At 42.7% G+C, this 23,905-nt stretch overlaps 1 protein-coding gene across 6 annotated transcripts in view; it reads left to right on the top strand.

Annotated features, from left to right (window-relative positions):
• Positions 1-16: 16 nt before the first annotated feature.
• Positions 17-23,905, top strand: part of MIER1 (MIER1 transcriptional regulator) — a 42,884-nt gene continuing 18,995 nt past the window's right edge. The window contains exons 1-5 of one of the 6 annotated variants that reach the window (XR_015698567.1): positions 17-510; positions 746-795; positions 889-1,033; positions 18,221-18,245; positions 19,793-19,938. Coding sequence is in view for 5 of the 6 variants with exons in the window: in XM_087730338.1 (XP_087586464.1) it covers positions 1,528-1,536; positions 18,221-18,245; positions 19,793-19,938 (180 nt within the window). In the remaining variant the exon portion in view is untranslated. Of the gene's footprint in view, positions 796-888; positions 1,038-1,399; positions 1,537-1,599; positions 1,615-18,220; positions 18,246-19,792; positions 19,939-23,905 lie in introns of those variants that run through there. The other 5 variants (XM_087730339.1, XM_087730342.1, XM_087730340.1 and 2 more) reach the window with 5 other exon arrangements.

The raw sequence follows: 23,905 nt of genomic DNA, 5'->3' as shown, positions 1-23,905 counted from the left end.
CCCGCGTCCGGCCGCCTGAGGAGGGACCCCGCGCCTCACCGCGGGGCCGCGGCCTCCCCGTCCCCGGGTCCCGCTCCGTGCGCGGCGGGGCTGGGCCTGCCGGGCCGCCGGGCCCCCGCCTCGCCTCGCCCCGCTCGTCCAACGCCCCGGGGCGCCCGCCCCCTGCCCAGCCCGGGGCTCCTCCCCTGCCGTCAGGGCCGCGGCAGCCCCCGCTCCCCCTTTGTCACTGAAGCACAAAGGTCCTCGGCGGCGCGGGGAGACGGGAGCTCCCTCCGCCCCGCCATAAAACTCGGCCCCGGTGGCGGGGATCGGGGCAGGTCTGGGCTTTTTGAGGGGGCTTTAGGGTTTTGGATTTTTTTTTTTTCCCCTCGTTTGCTTGAGTCAGCAAAGTTGCATGCGTGGGTGCTTTCCTTTCAGCATCGCCCCACGGGGACCATTTTCGAGGACTTAAAATGCGGTTCGTTGGGAAACCTGGTGGCAGAGGAGTGGCTCGTGAGAGAACTGCAGATCGTAAGTGATCTGTGCGCCTCTAACGGGGAAGAGCCGGAGCTGGCAGCCTCCCGGCTCAGCCCCCCGCCCCAGGCCGGCAGAGACTTGAAGCAGGGGGAAGAGCAGACGCAGGCTTCCCCCAGAGACGGGGCCAGACAGGCTTCTCCAAAGTATTCAGCAGGCTTTAGCGTCCTCACTTTAAGAGCAATTGTAATGCCAGACCTCGGGATCAGGAGCTCTCCCCTTTGCCTTGCAGGGCTGTGCGTGTCCTTGTACCAGCCCTAGGACAGAACTGAACCTGGGCAGGTGAGGCACCCGGGGAAGGTTTTAGGGAAAAAAGGCGAATTAGGACTGGACGTCTGGTTTGTTGTTTTGTTTTTTTTTTTTTCCTTTACGTAGGACCAGCCTAGCGCTGTCGGTATCGCCCCACCCAAGGGTGTCAGGCACGGCAGGAGCCCCGGGCGCGGGTGAGGAGCAGTTCCCCGAGGACCCCGCTCTGCTTCGCCGTGGGTGCGGCAGCTTCCACGCCTGTGCGGCTCACCGCGTGAGTACGTCTGCCGGGTCAGGAGCCAGGTGGGAGGGAGCGGCACCGAGGCCGCCGTGCGGCGCGGGGCATCCGATTTTAAAGCCGATCCCGCCGAGGAGTGAACGGGCGCGGCTGCTCCCGGGGCCGCGGGGGGCCGCGGCGGGCGGGGGCCCCACCGCTGACAGGGCGGCCGCGGGGGCGGGGCCTGCGCCCTGAGTGACAGGCGGGGGGGCGCGCTGCGCCGGGGAGGGGCGGCACGCGCCCGGCAGGCTTCCCGCGCGGCACGGGGAGGCGGGGGGGGGGGCGGTGGCGGAGGAGCTGTGCGCGGTGACGTAGTGCGTGGCGTGCCCCCTCCCTCTGCCCGCCCCCTCCCGCCGCTCCCCGGCCCCCGCCGCCGCGCAGACCGTGACCCGCCGGCGCTGCTTCCTCCGCCGCGGCGGCGATGTGACCCCTCCCCCGCCCTCCCCCCCTCCCCGCCCGCCGCCGCCCGCCGGCCCGCCCGCGCAGCGAACATGGCGGAGGTGAGAGCGCGGCGGCGGGGCGGGGGCCTGCCCGGGAACTTGTTGCGCGGGGCCGCGGCCGGGCGGAGCGTCCCACAAGTTAGTTGTGGGGCCGGGGAGGCCGCGCCGGGCCCCGGGGCGCCGCCCCGCGCTCGCAGCCCCGGCGCCCCCGCCCGCTCCCCTCCAGGGCCTACCGCCCCGGGACGGGGAGCCTCGCCCCGGGGGACCAGGGCGCCGGGCCCGTCTCGGCGGCGGCTGCGGGGCGCGGGCGGGACCCGAGCGCGGCCCGGGCGGGCGGGCCGGGGACCTGGAAGCGGCGCCTCCCGCCCGAGGGCGGCACTGGGAGGTGGTCGCCGCCGGGCAGGGGTCTGTGCCTTGTCCGCTCTACCGGCAGCAGCCCTCTCGGGGGGATGCTAGAGAGGAGCCCTTGGCTCAGCGGGGGGATGGGGCCCTGCTCCTGAGCAGCGAGGGCGGGGCAGAGGGCAGCGGAGCAGGGCCTGTGCCTTCCTTGGGACGGGGTTCATCTTTGGGGGGGGTGGAAAGGGGGGTAGCCTTACCTGCTGTGGCACGGGGGAGTGTAATCCCTTCGGGGTGGAGAGGGATGTGCTTCTTGCCAGCTCCTACCGTCTGTCTCTGTCCCAACGTGAAAGAATTGTTTCTCCCGGGCTTTGATTGCAGCACCATTGCTCGAGGATAAAACATATATTTATTTTCTTTAAATATCTTTTTGTAGTTGTTAAGACAAAGGGGAATTGCCTTTACTGGAAGGCCAGCCCTTCCAGTCTCTTGGGAGGGAGACCTTCCTCCTGAAAAAGGGAGAAGGACTATTGAGGGGAGTCGAAGGAAATGGGAAAAGGCTTATTGACCTCTTTTCTTCTGTGGGAGGCAGAGTGAGATACATGTTTGATTATTGAGGTGTGGATTTGTCCATCCCGATAGAATCTGGAAGAGCAGCTCTTTTGCTTCTTAGGAGGCAAGTTAGAACAGATGAATAGATATTTTATTAAGTTTTCTTTAAATTATCCTAAGATTCCAATCTTAAGGTAATTTGCTGCTTGAACAGTGTTGACAAATGGATTGGAAATGCTTATTTGAAAGTTATGCTATAAAAAAAAAAAATCTCTTCTGTGGGACAGGCATTTCTTCCAGCCAGATTGGGGGGGGAGGTTGGAGGTATCAGGATTAGAATATTTTACAGATGAGGTTTCTTCCCTCTTCCCTTGAAATTCCTGAATATGTGTGAATTTTTACATAAATTTATTTTATCTTTCCCTCCCAAATGAAAACTCTAATGAAGCATTCTTCCTGTTACTGGTACAAAATGTACTAATCTAATCTTAGAAGTTAAAAGAATCTGCCTGTCTGGGTTTTTTTTCTGTATCTTGAGGGGCAGAGAATCACAGGTCTGATCCCCAAGTAATTTCTTGGCTGAAAAAATGTGGCTATTAAACTCCTGTCACCTGTAAAGTTGGAGAGACATATTGGGGCCCATGCTGATCTAGGCATCACAGTATTCAGGATCTTTGTCTCAAGTTTCACCAATTGCTTGTAAGTTTTGTTAATTAAACACAGCATTATTGTGAAATGTTCACACTAGCTCTCTTCTGGTGGGAGCTGAGGTTCGCCATGTTGCTAAAGAGCCACAGGCAGTGCGCTGAATTACTTCCTATTCTGTATTGTCACGTACTTGTATTGACGTTACAGCAGTGATAGCATTGAGCGTTGTAGGGGATTTGTGCTGCAGAGAGCAATAAAAAGTCAGTGGGGTATGGAGGTCAGGCAGGTTTTGTTTTTCACTTTATGGACGTTGTTCCAACGGGTAAGGCTTTTATTACGTATTGGTCTTGATATTTTACTAAGAAAGGAAGAGGTTTTTTTTTCCCCTCAGTATTTTGCTTTTTTGAAAAAAAGCTAAGATGAATTCTTTGTCCTATTTTGGCTTCTTTGTTTCGGGTTAAGGGGCAGGAGCAGCATAAAGGGGCTGTGAAAGCTTTGATCCACCTGTGGGATGAGTTCAGTGGCACAGGAGTGGCAGCAGCAATGTAGGCTTCGCTGACATTCGTTCACAACCATTGAATTGTGCGGACAACTGTTTGCGTGGCTGCACTGCGTTCTGGATCGGGAAACAATCAGAATTTTAAAAAATAATGTTTTCTTTCAGTGATTTAAGCTAGGAGCAATGTCCTGAATATGGTTCCTAGCACAATTTACGAAATATGTAGGGGATAGGATGGGAAGTCTCCTTAGCACGGCATCGCCACCGAAGCTCTGGTATCAGCAATCTGCCTAGAGGAACTGAAGACAACTGCCGTTACGTGGTGGTGTGCTAGGTATGCTGGAGGAGGGGTGTGTTAGGAAAGCAATGTGCTGCATAATGCTATGTTGAGAGAGAGCGAGGGAAGACTGATAATTCAAGCAGCCCTAGGACTTGCCTGTCTTGGCAGACAAGGGGCCTAGGACCAGCCTGCATTTGAAAATGTGGGTGGAAGGTAGGGCTGCTGTTGGGCCTCTTGCCTCTTCCCCATCCCTCCCCAGTGGAAAAATCTTGTGCTGGCTCTTTCAAAGGAATGCACAGGAACTCATCCTCCGGTCAGGAAAGATCGTAAAATGTTGTGTTCTAGAGAATCAGACAAGCTTTAATGCTAGAGAGATAAACCTCAAAAAATAAACAATATAAATATGAAACTTTTTTAATTTGACAGGAAAGCGCTTCAGACAGGAGCTCTGAGCCTGGTTAGTAAGTAAATGAGTCCAGAAAGTGAAACTAAATTAACAAAAAATGCTGTTTCACTTTTGTAGAAGCTTACCAGTTTGAATACAGAACAGACAAAAAAAATGGATTTTGAATATATATTAAACTGGTTTTAGATTTGGGATTAATAACCTATGTTAGGGTTTCATTTTACTTTGAAGCATGTTCACGTGATTGGTTTGAGTCCTAATATTCCAACATATTAGAAGATTGTTCTAGTCATAAATCGGAAAGAAAACATCTCAAACTTAAGATGAGCTCAAGCTTTGTGAATATTACCATATCATGCGTTAAGCCTCTTATTTAGTCTTTGTGGTGGAGTGAATGCTGATACGTACATATTTTTTCCAAATACGAGTATTTTAGTGTCTATTGAGAAGAAAAGATTTTTGACTGAAAAGCTTGATCAGTAGTTGAAAGAGAATGTTATTTGTTTATTCAGACATTATAAAGTTTGAATAAAATGTAAGTGAGATTGAGGTCTTCTGATTCCAAAAACTTGAAGAGCTGGGGTCAGACTTTTGTGTTGAAGAAACAGGCAGATAAATACCTACTGTAATTTCCAGAAGTGCTGAATTCCTGCTGTTACTTTGTTTTGTTCCATGATAGGATGCACCAGTCAGGTTGCTACAGGCACTTGCCAGGATACTAAACAGGCAAAACTAATGGGAAAATGATGAGGGTTTGTAGGGTTTTTGTTTTGTTTTTGTTTTTTTTTACTAACTTGCTGATGAATAAGAGAAGTACCAGGGCTGCTGTGTGGGAAAGAGGGTGGTCATGTTTGGTCAGAGGTGGGGTGGGAGAGTTAGGGACATACAGTATCCCTGATTTTGATTGGCATAGCTTGGTTTAAATTTCAAGCTGATTTTAATTATGGGTTGAGGGGGGATGGACAACAGCTGAGGTGGTCTAACAGCTCCTAGCTGCCTGAAAGGGGAGATCCTGCTCCTGCTGCTGCTATTGCGTAGGTGCTTCCTGAACTTCTACTGTGGGTAAATCCATCTCACTAGCTTAGAAAGAAGTGAAAAGCTCCCTACAGGGTAACCAGTTGTATTGGCTAATGGAAAGATCCAACAGAGACTAGAGCTGGTGTGAGGGATGACATGGGGCAGCAGAACCAGTCATGGGGATCAGCGCGAGGGTGATGTATTCCTCCTTCCAAAATGTCAAGCTCTGAGATTGACTCAGCTTCTCCTCACACAGTATCCTTGTCTTGTGCAGCTCTGACCATTTACTGTTGCTGAAATATACCGTCCTGTTCTTCCCAACTCTTGAGCAGGCAGTTGACCACCTTCATGCCAGCTCCTAGTGTTTCTTGCCCCTCAGTGAGGTTATTCAGCTTTCTGACCTGCTAGAATAAGAACTTAAGTTTTTCCTTCTGCAGAGTGAATTTCTGTGGAGTTAAAATTTTGAATTGGCATCCTAAGGTGTCAGGCAAGTATGGGAAGAAGCAGGAGCATGCATGTCTTAGAGAGGAGCAGGACCGCTTCTCTTCTGGTATCAGTGGATGGTTAAACTGACTCAGCCTGATTTCTTTGAGTGCACTTTAATATTGTTTGGATTTCTGAAAGTTTAGTTGCTTTTGACCAGAAAATAAGTTTATTAACATTGTGTGGCACTGCTTTAATAAGCCATCTTTAAATTCATAATGTCTGCTAAAATTTTCCTTTTTTCTGAATTTTATGCTTCTTTTCAGTTGAAGATTTTTAAACTTTGTGAATTTAACTGAATTCTAGATTTCATATGCAGCTTGAAACAACTTCAGGACATAATGTTTAAGAAATACATGATCTAATAACCATTCCTATTTTTTACATTCTTAATCTTTGTATTATTATTAAGCTATGCTATTACTTTAAAACAATATGCATAAATGTGTAATAGCCTCCCCTGTAGGAAGCAGTAGTAAAGTTAACATGATCATTAATGTGTTTGCAAATTGAGATGTTTTAACAGTCAGGGAGGACAGAGCTTTTGAGTAATGCGTGGATGCAAAATAAGGTCAAAATAGATTAAATCAAGGTTTCCTGCTGACTGATCTAAATCATGATTAAAATAGGTGATTCACATCAGTCCATCCTGTAGAGGACTAATTTTTTTTTTTCCTCATTTGATCTTAGGTTTAACTAATTGTAATTTTTTTTTTGTTTCATTTTGGAGCAGTTATTGTAGAATACTTCAGAGAGGTATCTGTGAACCTAATGTAGATCTGGGAATTCGGTTTTCTCACTTCCTTGGTGAGAATATAAACTCCAAAGTGGTTGGTTATAGTCACTGATTGTATTCCCTCAGTTTTTCTGACAAGCTATTGAAGGGAAAACAATAGCATTTAGTGTTCTGCATTTCTAATCTTGGAAAAGAGGGGGTTTTTTTTCTGTCATAATAGAAGAGTTTTGTGGCTTTTTGGTCTATGATAGAACATTGATGATTGTGGACTTACTGCTTGGGACTTAGACTTCTTTCTAATACAGCGGAGGGATTTTAGGTAGTGAAATTGTTGAAAAGTTAGGCTTCTTTTTGAGGTTTTTTCCCAGCCAGAAGCCCCAGTCTGTATTAATATTTCACTGCTAATCCATTAATGTCACAAATTTTTTCCTTGTTTTCTGATTAACTGTTGTGGTTGTGGTTTGTAACACTCCTTCAAAATGGAAGTTACCTTGGTAAAGTTCTAGTGAGCATACTGTCCTGTCAACGAAGGCATTCCCCTTTGGCTGCAGCTTCCTCCATCTATCATTCTTCCTCAGTTAGCCTTATAGCATCAGCCCTCATCTAGATTTTCTGATGACGTGATCCTTTAGGTAAATCACTGCACGTTGGTTCTTGAGCAGGGACGACTACCCGGGGGTACAATTGGTGGTTCCTGGTTCCAGTCATCTGCTCTGCTCGAAGGAGAACGAGAATCAGTTCCACTTTATTGTAAATACGTTAAGTTAGTGCGTGAGTTCAGCAGATGATTCAGCAGCAGCATGGTCATGAGCCATTGGACAGAAGCTGCTTTTACCACCCTAAATTGTGCTGTCTCTTCTTTTGACTTGGAGCCCTCAAAAACGTAGCTACATCTGCAGTACTTGTATGTGTGCACATTGGATGTGAGTGTTCAGGCTGGCGAGGCAGGTAGTCCCTCTAGTTCAGAGATCTACAGGGTGATCAGAAACTGCCTTGACAGTCTTATATCATCATTGTCTGTCTGTCCTGCCATGTTGTCCCCCTGGACTTTCAAGGTGCTATTTCCTCTTGCTGGACGCTACTCCTTCTACAGCAAGTGTGGCAGAAAGGAAAGCATGACAGTCTCACTCTTTGGAAGCCTGTAAGTTTGTACAGATTCACTTTGGGTGCACCTTTGCTTTGTTGCTCCTGCTGTGGCATGATAACCTGACAGAAGTGTGGAGCCAGATAGAAAGCTGGAGAAAGTTAAATCACCCCAGGGAGAGTCATCACCCGACATCCTTCAGCCTTCTGTGTTCCCCTGAATCACTGCTTTTCTTTTTTTTTTTTTTTTTTTAAAAGTAGCAGCTGCTACTTTTGTTGAGGTGCAGTTGAAATACCTTTCTCTTTAAGAATTTTCACTAATATTTACAATATTGAAGATGTTGGCAGGTGATACAGTGACTTCACTGGCAAAACCGACTTTAAAAGGGTACTTAAAAAAGGCTGCAGTTTGTTTCCCCTCAGGTGTGCCACTGCAGATTTAGGGAGCCATGTTGCAAACCAAATGTCTGAAAGATACACATTAACAGTATCCCCTGTGAAATACTGTGTATCATCTGCTTCCCCTTTCCAGTCTTTTCCTGGTAAAGAGATTTAGGTAGATTAATACAGGACTGAGTCAGCTGCATTAAAACCCAACCTGTGGTGCTTGCCAGTTAGGCACTCTGATCAGGCAGTTTCTTCAGAAAAACTGAGGCTGAATTTTTTTTTAGTGGTTTTTTTTTATTTATTTATTATGTAGTAATAAACAGAACCAAACCTTACCCAATATTTTTCTCAGAAGAAGCAGGTGGAGAGAGGGAAGTGAGCAAATAAGTAGTTTTTCAGGGCTACCTGCAAAATCTCAAAACTCAGGATTATGAGATAATTTGGGGTGGAAACTCAGGAGGTCTCTGGTCCAACCTTCTGCTCACAGCAGGGTCTGCTCTGAGGTCTGACCAGCTTGCTCAGGGCTATCTCAAGTCTGGTCTTGAAAACCTCCAAGGAAAGAGACTGGGCAACCTGTTCTAATGCTTGGCTGCCCTCATGGGGGAAAAAGTTGACTTTATAAACTCTTAAGTGGAATCAAGTCTAGGAAGGGAATAGCCAAGTCAGGGGACCTTTGCTGAGGTGGTAGTTTCAAGGCTTAGATGTACATGTTTGAGATCCGAGTTGAAACATTGCACTTGATCTTTATGTTCTAGAAATACAAGAATTTTCTCATTTAGCAACGAAATTTAAAAAAAAAAAATCTATGTATATAAAAGGTTCCATTTCATGTGCAGAAGGGCTTGGATGTTGCTGCAGTTTTGGCTGTAGAAGCGTTCACATGTAAAACCATTAAATGAGGGGCAACTATTTTTTTTTTTTGGTCTCACTTCAGTATGTTGCTCTTTTCTTCCCAAGGTAAAAATGAGGCAAACCATTCTCTGACACTTAGGTTATTCTGATATACAACACAGGGAGAGAGGGACAGGCTGGAACTGTAAGCCTTCCACTGAAATACCTGTTCATGAAAAAAGACACTTGCCCTCTTGAGTAAAAGATGTTCTTCACCAATTTAACTAGTTTTCTTAGCCATCATTTAGCTTAGCTCACTGGACAGTTTCTTAAATGGTTGCCGCAGTCGGTTCTTAAGACTTCAACAGTTCAGGCATGGGTCTTGCAAAATTTTTTAGCTGATGAGCTCCTGTTCTCAAATAAGTTGAACTTCAGGGTGTACAAAGTTAGTTTCTAAACCTTGTGTATTCAAAACTTCAGTTTTCATGCAGTCTTTGAATATTATTCATGTAACTGCATATCTGCATTTTGGGCATAAATGTGAGTTATATTATGAACAGAATACATATTACTACTCACATATCAGTAATTTCCTTTTAATTAGTCTGCTTAGTGAAATGTAGCTGTAGTATGTATGTGGCTTCAACGTCACTTGTGAGGTAATTACATGTATTCTCTACCCGGTGCTTCATTCTTTGTGTTGTTATAAAATAGGTAACACTGCTGCATTTTAAGGTTTGTTTGGCATTTAATATTAAGTTTTCTGTGCCCTAAATGTTGCTAAAGCAAGGCACTGCAACCCAGAAGTTAACTTTGGTATTTTCCTGTAGCAGAGTTCAAAAGACCTGAGCATCTACTTGATGAATTTGACAGGCATATTGCTATCAATATAGACAAAATTTAATTTTAGTTTTTAACTGGTTTATGTAACACTTAAAGAGTTATTAAAGATAACTGAGTAAATTTGAACAGAATGTATATTTGTCATTGTCTTGTGGAGACTGCAGATGCTGCTAATTTTAAGATGTTTCTTTATTAATTGATTATATTAAACAGCATGAAAGATGTTAACAATAACTACAACAGTAGTTGTAGAAGTGAAACTGTGTAGTGCCCTGTCAGTTCTGTTCAGGTGTTTCTTTGCAGGCTGTAGAACTGTAAAGAGAGAAAACTCAGAGTGTTACTTCCACAGCTTTCACATTTTGGAGTATCCCATTCCAGTCCAAGCAGCTATGAAGCATTGGAATAAGACATGAAAATCTCCTGCCAGCCTGCAGAAATGGGCATTGCCTGGAAGCATATCTCTGCTTCTGAAGTAGTGGGTTCAAAAATAAGCTGTGCAAAACTAGTGTCTTCAGAAGGCTGTTTGCATTAAATAAACCTGTCATGATGCCAATTCAGTTTTACTTTTACCATTTAACGTCCATCACAAATTACAGTAATACAAACATCCCGAAGTCCAGTGAGTTCTTGTTGTCAGAGTAATGCTGTAGATCTAGGTATTTTTCTGTGTCTGATATGTCTGCTGCATTCATCATTTGACAGTCCAAACGTGTCTGAAAGAGACTGGCCAACTTCAGTTGCATTTATTCCTATATCCGTACACTGGAGAATGTATTTGATACAATCTTTTGTCTTGGTTGTTGCTGCAAGTGTCACTAACCTTCTGAAAACACCTACTCTGCATGTCTTTCCTGAGACTCCTAAAAATACACATGGAATAAAACCAGTGACAGATTATTTTAGTGCCACCCAAGCCTGATGTTTCCTTGCTCAATGTCTTTTCTTTTTCTCTTTACCATAAGGTTTGTATTCTTCATATCTCAGAACTGATATTTTCTTCAAATTGCTCATCTGGAGCATTAACAAATGTGCTCAGCAGTGTATCTATACAGCAGGACTCCCGTTGTCGCTTGAGTTTTTCCTAGTTGTTCATGAGTTAGGAGTTCACAAATGATTTTTCATTCTTTTGAACCCACAACAAATGTTCACTGTTGCATCTTCTGATGGTGTTATGCACAGAACAGTTTCAGTGTGTCAACTGTATATTGTAAGTATCCCATAGTTTTTCTCTGCTGGACCTTGGATAACATAGTCTTCTTATAGGTAGCAGCTCTTTGTTCCCATGAGTGCCCTTGAGGCAAAAAAAGTGCTTTGTACTTCTCTGAATTGCTGCAGCAGAAAATGAAAAGCCAGTGAAGAACAGGGGTATCCTTTTTCACAGGAATTGCTGTTATATTAACATACCATAGCTTAGGACTTAAGATCTGATGATACCCACGTAGCCATATGATCTTTAACTACTGCCAGGAAATTTTCATAAGCAAATGCCCTCAAAGCCCATCTGTTCTACCCTGGCCAGAGTCATGATCACTTGGAGGCAAGGAAATAGGATTGAATAATCAAGAATTGCAGTAATTGTCTTGAAATGACTTTTTAATCATAGGATGCTCTTTCACCTTATGTGTAATGCTAACAGATTGTCACAGGTTACTCCTGATCTCCTGCCACATACCATTCTCCATGTGTCTAGCTTCAAACTCGTGCTCTAGATTGTTTGCAACATGTCTGGCAATTGCAAAGGCCCAAGATGAAGTACTTTGGCTTCCTGATAGGATGTAAAACTAGTGTAAGTTTTCTTTGAGATTGGTTTGCTGAACCAGCACATGCTGCAGCTTCCCGATTGCTGGACCTGGCACAAGTGGCAGAAGCACATGGAGTGGTGGGAAGAGGTCAGACTACTACTTTTGACAGCAGCTGGCCATTAATATAGATGAGATGTAATGTGACACCGCATCTAGCTAGAAATAGAAGGCAGAAAATGATTGGCAGTGCATCACTTCGACTAGAAACGTATGAAATGCAGAGATGATAATCCACAAACTAGGACAGACTAGGTAGATATGGTAGGCAAAGCTTAGAAGAAAGGAATAGAGACCCAGAGACTGTTCTCCTAAAAGCTGCCTATGAATTCTGTGGCAAAGAATGAACTAGAACCTCTCAAGGAATGTATCCATTCTGTGAGGTAGCCTGAAATGGACTTAATGCTTCTAGAGGTGACTGGGTTCTTGCAGATTTTCTAGTTTGGGGTTTGTATTTTTTTTCCTTGCATAGGCTAGGATTGTACTGGGTATATATTTTGGAGTTGTTTAAAAGTCATGGGGGTCATTCTGAACTCTAGAGGCATTGCAGTATTTTAGCAGTGCTTTTGAAGCAGTGAAGGCAGTGATTGCTTTAGCAGTATTTTGGCCTGTAGGGAAGGCTGTTTGCTTTCTTGAGCCTGTCATGCCTTCTCCATACTATTTTAGAATACTGAAAGGTGAACTTTGTTTCTTACAGTATGCTTGACTTTTATGAGATTGTTTTATGCCCCACTATGGTTTTGTGTCCACTCTCAACAGGAAAATGCTTCACTGTGGTAGGCTCCACTGCAGTATTTATTGGAGCATTTAGTTACAGAATTGTTGAAATTGGAAGGGACATCTGGAGATAATCAAGACCAACCCATTGCTCAAAGTGGGGTCAGCTAGAGCAAGTTGCCCAGGACTGTTGCCAGTCTGGTTTTGTATACCTCCAGTGCAGACACCACAACCTCTCTGGGTAATGTGTTGCCATGTTTCATCACTCTTACACTGAAAAAATCTTCTCCTTATGTTTCAATGTATTTGAGTTTGCACCCATTGACTCTTGTCACTGGGTGTCATTGAGAGAGACTGGCTCCGTCTTTTGTACGCTCTTCCATCAGATATTTATGCACATGGATCAGATCTTCCTGAGCTGTCTCTTCTCCAGGCTGAACAGCCCAGGCTCTCAGCCTCTCCTTCTGTGTCAGGTGATCCAGTCCCTCAGTCACTGTTGTGGCCCCTTGCTGGAGTTGCTTCATTCTGTCCATGTCTCTCTTGAAATTGGACAGCCCAGCACTGGGCACAGTACAGCTCTGCAGATAAGGACCTGGGGGTCCTGATGGACGCAGCGTTGGCTGTGAGCCAGCCATGTGCTCCTGTGACAAAGAAGTCCCCCAGCACCCTGCTGGGGGGACTCAGCCCAGGGGAGACCCATTGGTAGTACCGTTGGGTAATACCATGGGTCCAGGGCTGGGCTCCCCCCAGGACAAGAGAGACATGGACAGACTGGAGTGAGTCCAGCAAAGGCTGCAAAGGTGCTTAAGGGTCTGGAGCACCCGAGATGCGAGGAAGGGCTGGGAGAGCTGGGGCTGTTCAGCCTGGAGAGGAGAGGGCTCAGGGGGATCTTATCCTTGGGTATAGATGTCTGATGGGGGAGTAGAAATGAGGGAACGAGACTGCTCTCAGTGCTGCCCAGGGACAGGACAGGAGGCAATGGGCTCACATTGAAAATCAGGAAATTTCAATCAAATGTAAAAAAAAAAAAACACCTTGTTTTTTTTTCTTATTTTAAGGGTGATCAGAAACCAGATCAGGTTGTCCAGGGAGGTTGGGCGCTCTCCATCCCTAGGGGTATATAAAACCTGACTGGATGAGATCCTGAGCAGCCTGCTATAGGTGACCCTGCTCTGACCACAGGGTTGCACTTAGACAATTTCCAGGTATGCCTTGCAACCTCAACTGTTTCAGGAATATTGTACTCCAGATGTGGTTTCACCAGTGCTAGTTGCTGCTCTTAATGCAACACAGGATGCTGTTTACCTTTTTTGTCACAAGGGCACGTTGCTGGCTTGTGTTCAACTCAAGTGTCCACCAGGACCTCCAGGTCATTCTCTACAAAGCTACTTTCCAACTGGTTGGAACCCAGCCTGTACTGGTACCTGTAGTAGGAGGTGATTCCTCCACACACAAAGGACTTTGCCTTTCTGTGTTGAACTTTATGAGGTTTCTGCTGACCTGTTTCTGCAGCCTGTTGAGATCCCTCTGACTGAAAGCTCACTCATCTGCTGTATCCACCACTCCTCCCAGTGTTGTGTTGGCTGCAAAGATGGTGAGGGTGGGCTCTGTCCTGTTGTCCAGGTCCCTAACGAAGATGCTGGATGGTATTAGCCCCAGCCTCAACGCATAGGCTCTGCCTCCTGTCACTGACACCCAGCTGGACTTTGCTGCTTGTCACAACCTTTTGAGCTGAGCTCTTCAGCCAGTTGTCCATGCACACCCTGCTTGTCCAGGCTGTGCTTCATCGGTTTGTCTGTGAGGGTGTTATGGAAGATGGTGTGGAAAGCCTTGCTGAAGTGAAGACAAGCAGCATCCCCTGCACTCCCCTCATCCCCCATGCCAGTCCTCTCATCGAGGGAGGCTTTTGGGCTGCTCAGGCATGATTTCCCTTTTGTAAATCCATGCTGACTGCTCCCATCACCTCCTCGTCCTCCTTCGTGTGTTGGGAAATGGTTTCCAGGAGGGTTTGCACTGTCACCTGCACAGGGGTGGGAGTGAGGCTGTTCAGCCTGTAGTTCTCTGGATGATTATCCTTGAAGAGGGGAATTACGTCTTTTCCATCCTGAAAACTTGTAAAGGGTGACAGAAACTTGAAGTGGGACTGGAACAATAGGCTCCAACATTTATATATGAATCACATAAAAATCTATGTATATGCACACATGCATAAAACCATACAAGGTATATATGAATCTGAAGGCTGCTGCCTGGCTTCAGGGCAGAGGTTAGAGCAGACTCTGTTCTGGTGGTTGAGGATTTCAACATAGGAAACCTGCTTTTCCAAATTGAGGTGGAGAGTTGGTTGTTCCCCTTTACACAAGGCTCATGGACCAACAGGCCTCCTACAGGTCTTTTCGGCTGCTGGCAAATCTTTAACAGTGGCTGAAAGCAAAGCTGTGCTTTTAGGGTTGGGTTTTTTTTCCCCATGAGGGCTGAGCTGCTGCCGTTACACCATGCTAGATTCTATTTGCTTGAACTCATGCTATCCTTGATTCACGGTAAAGTGAATGCTACATTTCCCTCAGAACCTCTACCCTATCTGGTGGTGCTGTAAAGAAAGCAGAGTATAAGCTATTTTTTGCTTTTCCACAAGTGCTCTTGTGCTTTGAGTCACAGTTATTTTTCTGGACATAAACATAATTATACCATGAGATAATTCTCACTGACCACCTTGATTTCTTCAGTTTTGGAGGCACGGCTTCCTGATGCTCCTGTTATCCCTGGTTTATATGCTCGTTTTTTCTCATTCCTTCTGATTTGAGGCCTTTCCCCAGAACTTTCCTTCCCAGGTTGGGCTGGGGTATAAAGCAGGTGAGTCAGCAAGGAGGGGCTCCACCTCCCCCATGCGTGGGCCAGCCAGAATTCCCCAGTGGATTACCACTGCAAAGCTGAGACTAGCACTACAGATCTATAAATGCATAAACTGTTTCCCAACTGAGCCCCTCCTTGAAATGCCTCTGTTACATCAAAAAATAACCAGGGAGGTGGGGAGTGGTTATTTAACCTTAACAATAGTGCTAGTACTAGGTTAGAGAGAAACTGGCCATGAGTAAGTGCAGGTTGTATCTTGGAAAGAGGGTTGTTGGTTTTTTTTGTCATCGGGAGTGTTAGCTTGTGTAAAAGCCTTCCAATAATGATGCATTTTAATGGTTGGGCAGGAAGAACAGTTTTGAGATGGCATTTGCAGAATTTATCGTTTACTAAGTAACATGTTTTATCCCTCAGAATAGATTATCTTCAGGGCTTTCAGGACATTATATCCAACTCTGTTCCTATGAGGGCAGAGTTGTTTCTGGAATAATCTTTTATGATAAATTACGGGAATACTTTTTCCCTTCTTATCTTTACCAGCCCTGGTTCTGCTTTCCTCTTCCCATCTCAGAGCGACTCGGTATTCAAGTCACTTGATTTTGGTGAGAGCAGTCTGTGTTGTAATGATGAGTCATTATTTGGATGCAAAGTATACTGATACTACTGTACTTTCAATACTTTGTTAAAAGGGGACCCTGAGGTTCCAAAGACCCTTGCATGAGGATGGGGTCTCCACAGCTTGCTTCCTGGTCTCTGTTGAGGCTGGATGTATTTGCAAGGGACTTGATACCTTGGCAGAGGCTCGTTACGAGGACGAGAAAGCTGCACCTTGACTTCTGCACAGACCGTACAGCAGTGTTTCTGTGCTGCCCTGGTGAATTGCTTACCATTGCTGTTTTGCTTTTGCTAGATTGTTGCAGTTAATACGAGCAGTTTAGCTTCAGTTACGTTTCTGTTATGCCCTCTTTGGGTGATAAAGGTTCCTCTCGCTGCTAGTGGTGGCTGTAATCTGCATTTGCAATGCTCATTTCTTTCATATTTGTTATGAGAGAATTATTAAGGAAGACTTAGTCTTTATTTTAAAACTTTCTAAGATACTTCTTAGTGATGTTTGCCTTTCCCTTATTTTTTCCTTGCACCAAACATGCAGTATTGTCTACCTTATTTTTAGCATTGTCTGCCAGAAATAGACAGTTTGAATTTGTTTGTTTTCCTACCTGTGATTGCTAAGACTTTGCTAATTTGCACTAATAATTGTGTATTACCTATTACGCATTACCCAGTTTTCCAAGTTTATCAGACAAACAAAACATACCAAATAGAGATCAATCATTGCTGGCTGATTTTGATATTCAACTTTAGCTCAGTATATGCTAGTAATACTATACACTGGAATTTTTTAAGATAATCTTAGCAAAGAAAGATTTTTAAACTGTAGTCATTAGCAAAACTTCCTATGGCATTGTGCAACACTTTGCAAAAATGCTTTTAGTGCTTACCCACTTAACATGACTTTCAGTCTATTTAATTGTGCAGATGTGATTTCTCTTGGCTTTTTTGTGCAGTACTGCCTTTTAAAGCTAATACTGCCTAAAAAGCTATTTCTTGCAAGTCAGCAGTGATACTGCACATAAACTAAAAACGTATTTGGGTGTTACTAAGTATGAGAACAATAGACTGTAGTGTCTCCACCTGAAGACATTGTATATATTCTATATTTTCTTTAGGCTGTACAAATTTTAGTATTTGCTTCGCTAGGCCAGGTGTTTCGGGTGGAAGTGGCTTATGCAAGTGACTGCTTGGCCATATGAGATGAAGTCACAGAGAAGGAAAATGCTTTAGTAAATCTTGGAATAATAGTAGAAGTTTTTACTTGAGTTTAAATTTACCACTTTCTAACATAATATCTTGTTTTAATTTTGCATACAATTCTGGGTGTATAGATTTTGCAATTCTAGTAGGAGTACAATCTAGATATAGTATTAGGCATACACACAAGTATCTATCATGAATGTGCAAATTGAAGTTTTCCAAATTATTTCTTGGTCAAATGCAGGTGGTTTTTCATTAAGACAGCATTGTATATTATGTAATATAACAATATCCATGATACCAAACAATATCTCAGTTTCCAGAAGGTGGCAGGGAAAGGGGTACTGCAGCTGTCTGAAGTAAAAAGTCAGTCTTCCTAACTTTGAAAAAAACACTTTATTAGGTCTGTTCCTGAAAATAGTTGAAACATTTGCTTGCATTTTCAAAACAAATGAGGTTTGCATGTCTGACATGCAAATTTCATCCCAGGAGGTTAAAGATTGGCAAAGTTATAAGCAAGGGAAAGCAGAATTTTATGAATGAAGACATTTGTTCTGATTATAAATGTAAAGTTACCAAATATGGTAGGCCAAAGTATGTCTCTGTTACATAAGGATTGTTGTGGAAGTCTCATTTTTTTCCTGTATTTCAAAATATATATTTGTTTTGTAGTCTGTGATCATATTAATTTGTGTTATAAACATATATGGGATGAAAGTCTGGCTTGCAAAATAATTTTTGTTGGTTTTTTTTCCCCTCACAAATGGGTTAGAGATTAAGATTAAATTGCTTTTTCTTTTTGTTCTATGAGTAATTCTCATTGTAATTTGTGATTACCTTTTAAGAGTGTGTACCTTAATTTAAATAGAACAGGGAATTTGTGTGTTGCATAGTATGCAGTTTCAAATAGGAAGAATAATTTATCTTAAACTGTGCTTCCGCTGTCAATGTAATCTGGCATATACCTTGGTTGTGGAAAAGGGGATTTAGTACACAGAGTTAGATCAGAGCTGGATCGTTAAAAAATAACCTATCACTACTGTTAGTTTTCAGTTTTGTATTGGCATAAAGGAAGAATTGGAAATGAGCAGATAGAGATGGAGGGAAAGTAGCATTGCCCCATCTGGCAATAGCACCGATTTATGCCATACTAAGCTCATTGTGGAATTGTAATATTATTTTCAGAATGAATTGTTTTGCTTTATTTTATACCTTCATCAACTCAATTATTGCATCACAAAATGGGCAGTTCTTCCAATTATTCTTGCTGAAATAGTGCAGCAATATTGGTACATAAAGGAGAAAATGAATACTGTTTACCTTAAATTGCTTCAGCATGTTCGTGGTGCTTTATTTGTAAATATATTACTTGCAGTGACTTGCTTTGTATCAGATGAATTATTGCTTTGAGTTTGTACATGTTCAACATAGAAAAAATAATTTCCTGTGTTTTCTTTTTTAGCCTTCTGTTGAGTCTTCAAGCCCAGGTAAATATTTTTAATATTTCCTAAACTTGTGAGGGAAGAGGGCACCCTTGAAAAATTATCTTTGCTGGTCTCTTCCAGTTAGTAATCTAAGGATATAATTTGATGAACAGGTTGGTGGCAGTACTGGTTTAAGCGATCTCTGCTTTCTTCCAGTCTGTACCAGCACAAGTTTCTAAATGGTAAAATACGCTGGGGAGATATGATTCTTGTCTTTGCAAAAGCTGCACAAACACGTGTTTGGGAATGCTGGTGTCTTAAGGAGCACAATGTGAGTGAGTGCTGGGGGCATGGAAGAGGCTACTTCACCCAGCAATATAGTTACCATCCCTCTAGGCATGGCTACCCGTTTGTGTTAGAATTAAATATGGAGTCAAAAGTTAAGGCACTATATGGTTTAATGCATAATAGCATCAAGAACAAAAGCATCAAGAAAAACAGTATTTTTTTACCTCATTGAATTACTAAAAATGAGGGGTTTCATTACTTCTGTTTTTAAAGCTGGTTATTTTCTGATATTCCAGTATCCCAGAATTACTGGCTATCTAGTAGTCAGCCTAAGTGTAAATTATTAATATCTGGGGGTGTTTTGTTCACTTTTGTACCACTGTACTTACTGTTCTTTATTTCCAAGGTTTTTGGCATCCTACTAGTGGAAAAGCTTTCCACTAGTTACTTCAGATGGACTGCTGCTGTCTCTCAAGCTCTTATTTCTTTCAGAGAAATAATAAATTGCTTTAACACTTCAAATTACAAAGTATAGTTAACTTTAACCCTTATAGTCAACCTCTTCCTCTTGCATCATTAGTGTGGGTACACACTTCAGGCTTTGGGAAATGAAATTTAAATTGTCCACGGAGACAAGTGGAAAAATGTTAGCAGAGTTAGAATTAGAAATCAGGTATTGCTGAATTACATAAAAATGCTGCATCTGCCGAACCATTCATCCGTTCATTTATTTCTCATTGTCATTAAATATAACCAGACTTCTTTACAAAGAACTGTGAAAAAACTGCATGGGGAAAAATAACTAAGGATTCTGCATCATAAATAAAATCTGCATAACTGTGAAGCTTACTTCAAATTTTGGAAAAGTCATTAGACTGTCTTTGTAGTTGTAGACAAGAAAGCTTCCAAAGTATAAAGGAAACAACTGCCCTGAGCTTATATTTTATGAGTATTTCTGCTCCCAGTAGAACTCTTGATTCAGGCAGGTTTATGATTATTTAAGAATTAAGTCTTCAAAAACTGAACATTTTACAAACATTTAACTAGGGGCCCGATGTCCAGATATATAGTACTTTGAGAACTGGCTGGTTAAACAGTATCTCCCGGTTCTTTTTGCCATGATCTCTTACTACCCAAAGGACAGCTTTCACTGTCCTCTGAATAATGAGATTGGCTTTCCCTAAGATAAATGATTGAGGGATTTTGAAGATATTTTAATTTCTGAGTATAATTTGAGTATTAAAATGTCACCAAAATTAAAAAATTAAACTCTGTGAGGCCATGATCTAACTAAGAACATTCTTTAAAATGTTTTCTATCAGGAGGTTCAGCAACATCTGATGACCATGAATTTGATCCATCAGCTGATATGCTGGTGCATGACTTTGATGATGAACGGACATTAGAAGAGGAGGAAATGATGGAAGGAGAAACAAACTTCAGTTCTGAAATAGAGGATCTTAACAGGGTAGGTAGCCTTAAGTAGTCATAAAACACAACCACAGCCCACAGTCTCACACAAAACATATGCAGGGTTTTTCCCTTATATTTCGAATTTAAAAAAAAAAACCCACCCCTAAAACACTAATAGGCAAATAATACAGACGGGCGAAAGGCGCTGAGCTAAATTCGCAGTTCTCAAAAGTTGGGAAAAGGAAACTGGTACATAAATACTGAATAATGTATAACACTGTGCTTGTTTAGTTTCTTTTTGTGTATATGTGCTGGTGTAGGATTTGCATTCTAGAGCTAATATAAGTTAAAGTGCGCTCTGACTAAACTTGTGTATTCCAGTGTTGTTATTTTCTGAAGTACTTGCACTTGATTAGTGCATATAGATTTTGATTTTTTTAAAAATCCCAAGCATTTGTATAATACTTTAGTGGAGCATATAGGAGTATCTTCATTTTTAAGATGGAAGAAATGGAGATGCAGATAAAATGATTTGCTCAAAGCAAAGAGTTGTCAGCACAGCTGGGATCAGAACTCACAATTATTGTTAATAACGATAAATAAATCTTAAAATGTGTATCTTCTGAAATAATTGCATGTAAGATTTGACATTTTGAAGTTATGCTGTCACTTATGTATTGTCTTAAATTACTTCTCAGGCAGGAATAATATTCTTAAATTACAAAGTAGGTTCATTATAAATGTAAAGTAATTTAGATACTGTCTGTGACCTCATTGGCTGAAAAGGCTTCCAGAACAAATCATTAATGATTCTCAGATGCATATTTGATGTACAAATCCTATTTAGTATAAGTGATTATGCCAATATGACTTTAAATTAATTTAGTGCATTTAGTCTACATTTCGGGTGTAAATGATAATTTCTTCCTGGTAGTTTCAGGTTTGATATTAAATGGTAAACATAAAGATAAATAAAAAGTTTGTGAATCTAAATATGCCTCATCTAGATTAAATGAGCTATGGAGCTCCACGTTCATGTCATGTGGTTTTTAAGTTGAAAATATGTTTTCTTCCCCTCATATTTTGTGAAGAATCAGCATCTGGTTGTATAATTCGATCACCACATTACAATGCTTCGTTTATGACTGTATTTCAGCCATCAGTTTATTCCCTCATATCTTGGTTGTTGGGGCTGCAAGTTTATAATTTCTCCATGTGTCAGCTCTTTTGTGATCAGGATGGTGAGCAATGGTATAACTTAGATTCACATTGCTCCGTGTGCTACTCCTCTCTGCAGGATGCTTTTACACACTGGCAGAGAATCTTGCGGTCAGTTTGCACGTGTATTGCAGGTAGGGCTTTTACTGTGTTTCAGATGCTTCCATGCCAGCAGGGTCTTGCTAGAGACCTGTGGCTACTTCTAGTTGTGGGATAGCAGGCCGCACATCAAGGCTTACTTTTATCTCTTTTTTTCAGACATGGATGATAGGCAATCTAAATCTCAAAACTATTGTCACAACAAGTGCTATCCTGTCTTTTTCTTTCCCCCGACATTTACACATATTATTTCGGATTTCCCCCAGGCTATGAATGTGCCTGATTTACTAGTTCAGCTCCTTCAGAGACGAGGTGGCAGTCAGGTTTTGCAAAAGGATTTTTGAACCTTAATGATTTAACTCCTGACTGTCATAAAAATTACACCTTCTGCTGATGAGAGTGAGAATCTTTTCTACTCATTGGTTAAAACTCTGGTGAATCTGTAATGCATTAGTACTTGCAGTTGAGTAGCATCCTGCATTTGTCTGTGCAAGTACATGTATGCATTTTTGTCTAAATGGTAGTAGCATATCTGCATCTAGAGACCTGAAGTTGCCCTGTATGCTGCTGTAGTATAGGAAAAAATAGACTTCCCTGAGAGCAGAACAGTACCTGAAGGGAATCAGAAGTATTGGATTTGGTGGTTCTCAGTGATATTTCTTGAAAGGTAAGAGTTTTTCTTGGGCAGGAAAGCTATCTGCAGGGTGGAGCAGCAGACTATCCTTGATCATACCCAGACGTGTAGTCAGTAATACTATTTTTGTCTGTAGGAGCATCTATACCAGATGTGACCAAAGTCCTGGCTAACCAGTATTCCCTCTTCAGCAGCTTGACAGACAGCGTTCAGGAAGGTGTGCCTGGGATGAGGCACATCTCTCAGTGTTCTGGGCATATGCTGACACTGCAGTTTTCCAAAATGCAGGAAACTTGGCAGCATAATTTTGGTAGCAGGAAACTGCATTCACACTCTGTCTTGGAAATAATAAATGACCAGGCCCCAGCAAGTTGCAGAAACTCAACTTCCTCCTACTCTTAGCTAAGCTGACTGTACAAAGCATCAGCTGGAGGGAGTGTGACATGGAGGATTTGACGAGTGTGAGGCCAAGTTCTTTACCTTTGTGCTGCCCTGTCTGTGGGCAGAGCACTGCTGGGTGGTGTGTGCTGGCTTCCTGGGTGCCTCTGGGAAGTGATGAGCATTGTGCTGTGTGTGGTGCCTCCCTATGTTACTTACAGATTTTTAAGCTTTTGACACCCTTCCTTTTTCCATTTGTTGTTCCATATAATCCCTTGGTTTCTCCTTTTGGCCCCCCCCTTTTCAGGGAGGGCTCTTGGGTTTTCTTAGGGTTACGCACCAGCATCCTCTTGTCTTTAAATGAGAGAACCATACATGGAAGCATGCAGTGTTTCTCCCAAATATTCTTCCAGCATCTAGCAGGGTGTAGTTCAGGCACGTATGAAAAAGATGTCTCTTTGTCTGTAATGCCTGTCAGTCTTATTTTTCCTCCTCCCATGGACTTGTCCATTTTATTTTTAACCTCTGTAAGCTTAGTGTCCACGAGGCATGTGGCAATGTTGCATAGTTCATTTAGTATGAGAAACGTTTGGTTTTTCAGACCTATTCTGTGTTCATTTCAGTAGTTGCCCCTGAGCTCTTCAATTACAAGAGTGTACAGTCATTTATATTTACCTTCTCTGTGCTGCTTATGATACAGTTCTCTGTTATATCACTCCCCCTCACTTACCTCTACTCCAGATGCAGGAGTTATAATTCATTTCTTGTTATTAAACATCTTCCACATAAGAAATATCTATATCTTTGATAAGACTTGTTCCTTTTTAACCTTTCCTATTTTTGCAATATCCTGAAACAATACAGAAATCATGATTTATATTTTATCTTGGAGAGTTGCTGACCCTTGGGGCTTTTTGAATTGTAATGGACTATTTGAAGTTAAGAGGCTCTACCTAAGAAAAATGTTGTAAATACAATACCACTTTCCTAGGTAACATATAGTAATATGCCCGTTGCATCATTCATACATACCTACGAATTGTAGTCAAAGTTCTTTTTAATTCTCAGTCTGTTTCTACAAATGGGATAGTGGTGAGGAGTGCTTAATGAAATTATATTACTTTCCAAAACGCACTGGAGAGCATTTGTTTGGATAATTATGAATAGGATTTTTCTGATAGCTGTACTGTCAGGTTTTAATTAAAATCACAGTCCTGTCATGTTGTCTGTGTCAGTAAAATATTAATTCCCCCCTTCTAAGAGTTCTTTCCATAAAATGATACGATAGGGACCAAGAAGGCAAGAGGGAAGGTGAGGACATTTAGGTGCACATGGTCTGCATCTACTGTGTATGTAGCTTAACCAAAGAGTAGACCAATAAGTGGTAGAATGGGTTAGTTGTTTGAAGTAAAATAAAATAAAATACACAGACAATGAGTACTTGTAACCTCTGTGTTACTCTTATTTTTACACAGCAGAAGTAACTACACTTGCCTTTTGTAAATTGGTATTGTTAGTATGTTTCCAGAAATTAGAGATGTGTTGATCAGTGAAGGCCCCTAGGAAAGGATTTCATTGGAGGAAGTCTAAGGTCAGCCAATAACTAAAAATTCTGATTGTCAGCTGAGATGTACATTACACACTAAGAAGGAATATTTACAGCAAGCAGACATCTCTAAATAATAAACAAAGG

Source organism: Nipponia nippon, unplaced genomic scaffold (assembly GCF_047370975.1).
Source record: "Nipponia nippon isolate SJK-2023a ecotype South Korea unplaced genomic scaffold, ASM4737097v1 scaffold_5, whole genome shotgun sequence".
In the NCBI taxonomy this organism is placed as follows: Eukaryota; Metazoa; Chordata; class Aves; order Pelecaniformes; family Threskiornithidae; genus Nipponia; species Nipponia nippon.
This window is presented reverse-complemented; position numbering and strand designations above follow the sequence as displayed.